Genomic DNA, 6,527 nt, shown 5'->3' on the forward strand with positions numbered 1-6,527 from the left:
CGTGACGCCATCGCGCCGCCGGCAGCCCCGGCCAATCCGCGGGCGCTGCCGGGGGCCCGGCGCGCCTGCGCATGCGCGGGAGAGGCACTTCCGCCGACAGGGAAGCGGCACGGAAGGAGGGCGGGTGTGAGGGAGCGGATCCCGGGGAAACTGTCTGTGTGCGGCGGCGGTGAGGGAGCGGATCTCGGGAAACTGTCTGTGTGCGGCGGAGGTGAGGGAAGGGATCTCGGGAAACTGTCTGTGTGCGGCGGAGGTGAGGGAGCGGATCTCGGGAAACTGTCTGTGTGCGGCGGAGGTGAGGGAAGGGATCTCGGGAAACTGTCTGTGTGCGGCGGCGGTGAGGGAAGGGATCTCGGGAAACTGTCTGTGTGCGGCGGAGGTGAGGGAGAGGATCCCGGGGAAACTGTCTGTGTGCGGCGGAGGTGAGGGAGCGGGTCCCGGGGAAACTGTCTGTGTGCGGCGGAGGTGAGGGAGCGGACCGGAGCCCCCGGGGACCTCTCTGCCCAAGGCGGAGGTGACGGGCAGGATGTACCAGCAGCTCCTCTGGGGAGTAGCGTTGTCGTAAAGGGTCTTTGAGTTTAACCGAGGCGTTGTTTGTTTGGATTTGTGTGTTTGGGGCGTGTTGTGCTTTCAGATTTCCTGTGGTCGCCAGTGCTGTTATAGATGATGATATAATACTGGTTTTCGCATTTATAGATTAGCTTTTTGCATCACAGGTAGTTTGATACGGTACAATTTATACTTAGTTTAACTGCTTTTGTATACTGTAGCCTGTCAGTTTGTGTTTGCACTGTATAGTTCATATGAATACGAATAGTGTGATAAATATGCTATATCGTAAGCTTTAGCAAACTGTTAAAATAGAGACTAAAATCCTTCTATGTAGATAACTCAGAGAATGGTGTAAAGCAATTATGTTGTTTCTTACATCTGCGGACTGGCTTCCGCAAGTGATGACAGTGACAGAAAACAGCATAACAATCTGGGAAGGATTTATTGATTATTTGCTATCAAGAAGTGTGAAACAACCGGATAGAACTACAGGAAAAAATAAAACATATGGACCTAATCTACAGAATGTCCTGCAGACAAATCAAAGGTTAAAACCAAGCAAGAGAAACATCAAAATCTCAGAGGAACATTTGACTAATGTATAAAGTAATGGATATGCATGTAACCCCAGCAATGTAACTATATATTGACAACTTGATTTTAGGCTACCTCTGTGCTCTTTGGCCGTTTGCCAAAAGCACTCCAGCACTGGAAATTTGTCCTTCTTTTATCCTTTATTAAACATCTAAAAATTCTAAAGAGTGAACTCTGTTTTCACAGTGGGGTCCAGAGCAGGGGCTGCTCTTGCCAACTCTTCAGCGTTCGTGAGGGAGCCGGGAAAATGGTGAATGTCCTGAAAGGTGTTCTGGTTGAGTGGTGAGTAACAACAGCCTTTCCTGCCTCCCCTTGTGTCAAAGACTCTGTTTCTTTAGACCTGGAAGTAACTGAAGAGCCCAGACAAAAGGAATTATTGTGGGAAGGGTGGTACTGAACAAGCAGAGGAAAGTGCAGCCTTTGGGGGAAGAAGGAGAAGGCAATTGTAGAAAGTCTTAATGCCAAATTCCCGTTTTTCTATTCAAGCAACTGTTTTCCACTTATGTCTAACCTCTTTAAGAAAAGAAAACTGCATATGAATATGGGGTAAAAAATAGGATGGTGAAGAAGTTAGCAATCACATTCTTATAAAAATCCAGGTTTTTTTCAAAATATATAACAGTCTGCAGATTATTATAATTAAGTAAAGTAGAGAAAAGGATGTAAAATACTTAAAATGAGCATCAACTATGAGAAATTATGCTTCAAAGCTATATTCTACCATGTCTGGTGGTCCCCTAATATAATCCCCCTAACATTTTTTGAAAGGTACACAAGTTAAAATTTTAGCTATGTATGTAAGTTATCTATAGGCTTGACAGGTATGACTTATCCTAGTACAAGTGATCCAGTTATCCTGGCAATTTTTCCTTGAAAATTTTAGATGCTCCCTCTTGTTCTTTGTATTGCTTGCAAACAGTTTCTTGCTGTTGTTGTTTATGAACAAAGTATTTCTCTACTGATTCTTGAGGGAGGCAAGGTAATCTTTCATTTCTCCTTTGCTGTTTTGTTTTTTTTAATCAGCTCTAGATTGAATTCAATGCAAGGCAAACATGTGGTTTTGTTTGTAGATCAAATTCAAAAGGAATGTGCTTGGAGCTGGTAAATGTCAGCTTTTGGTGTAGGTGCAGTGTACCTGTTTTCATATAATCTCACCTCTGGACTGAGACTCGGGCCCCTGGCTACCCCCAAAATTAAAGGAAGCCTCACTCAAGATTTGTGGGGTCGTTGTATAGCATTATGTGATGTGTAAGATTTCTGCTGTACACCTATCTCTTAATATGTTTGCAATCTATATCTGCACAAAAGCAGTTCCATACTTCCAAAATGTTTTCTTCTAAACATTTAAATTCTTGTTTAGAAGGTGGCATTGTGACTGTTCAGTTAGAGTGTGAGAAATGTATAATTCTTATGTGAGCATTCTTTGTCTGTGCTCTACTACTTGTGTGAGATCTGTGTTCTCCTCTCTTCTGGTTATCCTTATGCTTTAAGGAAACATGTTTTTATGAGGCTATTGCTGAAATCAAAAGTGTAAGTTCAGTCTTGCCTTATTAAGGGTTGGACTTTTGAGTTTTAGTTTTGGTTTGAGTGTTTTTGAAGCTGCCTTAGCAGCAGCAAACAAAATCTTCTCTGTTAATCAAGCAGAGATTGGTTCTACTCATTAGACTTTATTGCCATTTTATTTTTGTCTCTACAGTAACCAAAACTACTTGGAAAGAGACAACTTTTATTAAACAAACTGTATTTAAGCTGTGAAAAATAATTTCACTTTTTCTAAACCCTTTGGGAATGCCTTTGAATGGTGTTTCTTCTGTTTGCAGCTGTACCTGTGAGTTGGGGTCTGATGTGTGTTTGTCTCTACAGTGACCCTGCAATGAAGCAGTTTCTGCTCTACTTGGATGAGTCAAATGCTTTGGGAAAGAAGTTCATCATACAAGACCTGGATGAAACTCATGTCTTTGTGTTAGCTGAGTTGGTCAACTTCCTCCAGGAGAGAGTGGGCGAGCTAATGGACCAGAACTCGTTTCCTATTACTCAGAAATGAGAAAAACCAGAGAAATGAGATTACTGCAAGTTTTGGAATAGTGAATTTCAATAGTTTGAGTTGTTCCTGTTTTAATAGATAACACTGTGGCATGTAAGTTCTACATAGAAGTGGCTACTATAGAAAATGCATCATTTTCATAGACAAAATAGTCTGGAATTGGATTTTGTTTCTCATTTTGAAAGAATGTGGTATCTTTATTAAAAGACTTAAAATTATACACTTGAGGAGTTCCCTTGAGAATTTTTGATGCATGCTCTGGTTTTCATTTAGGTTTTTATCTTGCAAGATGATGTGGCCCATAAAGTAGAGTAGTGTTTGTGTATTGGAATGCTCTGTGAGGCCTGCTGACCGGTCATGTTCCTGTGTGTGACTGAGTCTGATTATAGCGTGACTGATGGAAAGTACGGAATGTCTGCTGAATCTGTGCTTGGTGGGACATCTCTAAACTGGAGGCATGGCCAGGTACTGCTCTAACTTGGTTTTATACAGCAGGATGAGAGTTGGTCTGAGTGCTTTGTTGTGTTGTTTGGGGTTGGGAGTGTTGGGGGTTTTTGTTAGAACATGTTACAAATGTAAAAACCATAATGCCCCATCCTCCTTGCCAGCTTTTACCAAGGCTGTGCTGTCTGAGTTGTTCTGAGTTTGAGAAGAAGTGGAGGGGGTTTGGAGGGGAAAGAGGGATATGGGGTGATTGGGACAACAGAATCTATTGCCCTAGATCATCATAAATTAAAGGGGCAACAGAAATGGGAGACCAGTCCTACAGATACGATTGTATTTCTTCTCTGAAGCTGATAGTCACGATAAGTTATGTGATCAGACTCCCATGCTGTACCTAACAAACAAGAAAGCTGGGTTTGGATTTTTGGGTATGATTTTGGGGTTTCTTTTAGCTTAGTTCTTTTTCCCATATTATCTTTTGCTGCAAAGAAAAAAAAGCTTTGTAGTGTCATGGTTTTGTTGTTTGGGGTTTTTTTACACTGTATTTATAATGTTAGCTCAGACAGTGGCTTGGTTTTGAGACCTGCTCATGTACATTAGATAGATGGCACTTTTTTGTCTTTGAGAAAAAGAACAAGAGTAAAGAGAAAGGCTTTTATAAGGAACAGTTTTCCTTACTGACACTCCCACTACTGCTTGTTTTCTCTTGTCCAGTAGATATCAGATTAATCGCTAGGTTTGTCCTTGTTTTTTGTTCAGATTGGTTTTTTGGTTTGCATTTTTTTCCTCAGGAAGAAGGAAGTTTCACTTGATGTTTTTAATCAAAAAGCTGTCCAAAGAAAGTTCTGTAGAATTGTGTATGTTCAGGCTCATGTGGATGAGCAAATAGCCCTGTAAAATATAACTTAATGACATTTCTGGTACTTTCCCTTTTCTCTTGACTGTATAGAACAATGACTTTGGGTTCCAATTCTTTGGGTCCAATGCTTCTCCAGTCATGTAGATTAAGAACCAGCTACATGTCTTTACCTGAAATAAGAAGTTTAATTCTTCTTTATAAATGGTTTATGGTTTCTTACCTTATTTCTTGAGATTTATCTCAAGAGACAGATCAAACATTGACCTCATAATTGTTATTTTTTGGAATATTATTGGGTGCTCATTTAATGGAGAAATAATCAGTAGTTTTATATGGCATTATAGCTTAGTACAATTTCTTTAGAAGTGTCTGTTTCCTTTCTTTGGAATCCTAGTTTGTTTTCCATCCTGATTCTGCTGAAAGGTAAATCATCCATCACTCTCTTCAAATGACAGCATTTGAAAAGTCAGGTTTGGAATTCCACGTGTTAAGCTTTTTTGTATTTCACATGTCTAGTGCTCCATTCCTATTGTGACTTTCCTTTTCAGTCTGTAATAAACTTCTTGCAGTTCTTGTCTTTTTCTCTTGGTGAACTGTACAGCTTTGCTGCTGTATTCCCTGTATTTTAGCTTATATTTACAATTGATAAATGGCTTATGCAATACAGAGGGATAGAAGTTCCAAACTGTATAAACTAAACAGTCGAGCACACATTCTTTTACTCTCTGTCCACAATTTGGTTTTTTTGAGCAAACAAGTTAATGGACTTTTAACTTCTAAACCTGTCAATACTTTTGATCCTTCCTGTACCTTAACAAGGCATAAGCATTCTGTGCTGGAAGAATAAACAAAAGATGTAAAGATGTAAGTTGGTATCATCATATGTAGTCTAAGGAGCTGAGTTCACTGTAGTTCCTAGAGAAAAAAGAATCTTGAGTCCGGTGGTATGGTGAAGGAAATCCAATGAGGAAACTTTTAGAAATTTAGTACGTGTATGATTTTAAAAAGCAAAAAACAAAAAACCCAAGCAAGGGTTTCCGTGATTTGAATAAACTTGGACCTCTGAAAGGTTTTGATTGTTTTTAAATGCATGTAGTCCTACAACTTTCATGCTTCTACAACAACAAAAATATTTGCCCTAATGGGAGAAGAGTAGACACTAATGTTAAAAATATTTATACATTTTGAGATAATCAGTATTTACACTTACAGATTTTAAATGTTTGTGCTGGTTTTCATTCAAGTGCAAAATATTACTGGTGAGTACAGCTTGGAATGAAACACTGTGTTAAAGATACATTTTTTAAAGTCTCTAAACATTTGAGAATAAAAGCTGTAGGAGATCTGTTTAAATATATCCATGCTTTGATGAAAGAGTTGATAGGGTGAGAAAGTCAACTCTCACTGTATTTGGAATATTGTATGTTAATTTAATGTTTGTATCCATAACTAATATGTTCGCTTCTTTACTAGAGTCTATCAAAAAATTAATGTTCTCAGGTCCTGCTTGAGCAGCAAAACTAAAGTTTGAGTGAGAGACTTGTTGCTTCTTGTAAAGCACCAAATTTTATCTTGAAGGGCTTTCACTACTCACTTTTATCTCTCAGTTTGAGTTGAAAGTATTTTGTGTCCTGGAAGAAGAGCATAGTAGTACAATTACATAAAAGACACTTACTTGAACTTCCTTTATTACTTGCTACTTATTTATACTTGAATGTAAATAAGATTGCAAGTTCACTTGTTAGCATTTTGTGATGTAGTTTTTTGTAGTTATTGTAACTTGAATATGCTCATAAATTCTTTTGTTAACACATGCAGAAGCTAAAGAGTTTTATTTGATAGAAGGATGAGACAGATCTCTAAAGCAAGGTAAGAGAATTTGAACAACTCAACATGTTGTGTGGGAAGAGAGGGATGGAAACTGTAAGTGCAGCTTCCTAGTTAAATAAAGCAATAACATTTCATTTTTATTGAAGATTATACTATTGGGCATTTTGGTTTTTTTGTTCAAAACCTCAGATTTTTTAAAAAATT

General features: G+C 38.9%; 1 protein-coding gene across 6 annotated transcripts; it reads left to right on the forward strand.

The window, feature by feature from the left end:
• Positions 1 to 89: 89 nt before the first annotated feature.
• GTF2H5 (general transcription factor IIH subunit 5) lies at positions 90 to 3,410 on the forward strand. 6 transcript variants are annotated; one of them, XM_063151365.1, is made up of 3 exons: positions 90 to 211; positions 1,333 to 1,428; positions 3,010 to 3,410. In XM_063151365.1, the coding sequence occupies exons 2-3, from the start codon at positions 1,394 to 1,396 to the stop codon at positions 3,188 to 3,190; spliced, it is 216 nt and encodes a 71-aa protein (XP_063007435.1). In that variant the 5' UTR covers positions 90 to 211; positions 1,333 to 1,393; the 3' UTR covers positions 3,191 to 3,410. The 6 variants fall into 6 exon arrangements, with proteins under 6 accessions (XP_063007435.1, XP_063007432.1, XP_063007434.1 ...); XM_063151362.1 differs by having other exon boundaries at positions 94 to 169; XM_063151364.1 differs by lacking the exon at positions 90 to 211 and adding an exon at positions 223 to 295.
• The last annotated feature ends 3,117 nt before the right edge of the window (positions 3,411 to 6,527 follow it).

The sequence above is a fragment of the Melospiza melodia genome, chromosome 3 (genome assembly GCF_035770615.1).
Source record: "Melospiza melodia melodia isolate bMelMel2 chromosome 3, bMelMel2.pri, whole genome shotgun sequence".
Taxonomy (NCBI): Eukaryota; Metazoa; Chordata; class Aves; order Passeriformes; family Passerellidae; genus Melospiza; species Melospiza melodia.

Excerpts from the sequence above, each read along its gene's own strand:
- GTF2H5 (XM_063151365.1), top strand. The coding sequence starts at position 1,394 with ATGGTGAATGTCCTGAAAGGTGTTCTGGTTGAGTG. Across the intron at positions 1,429-3,009 it reads AAAGGTGTTCTGGTTGAGTG|TGACCCTGCAATGAAGCAGT; the intron begins GTGAGTAACAAC and ends TTGTCTCTACAG.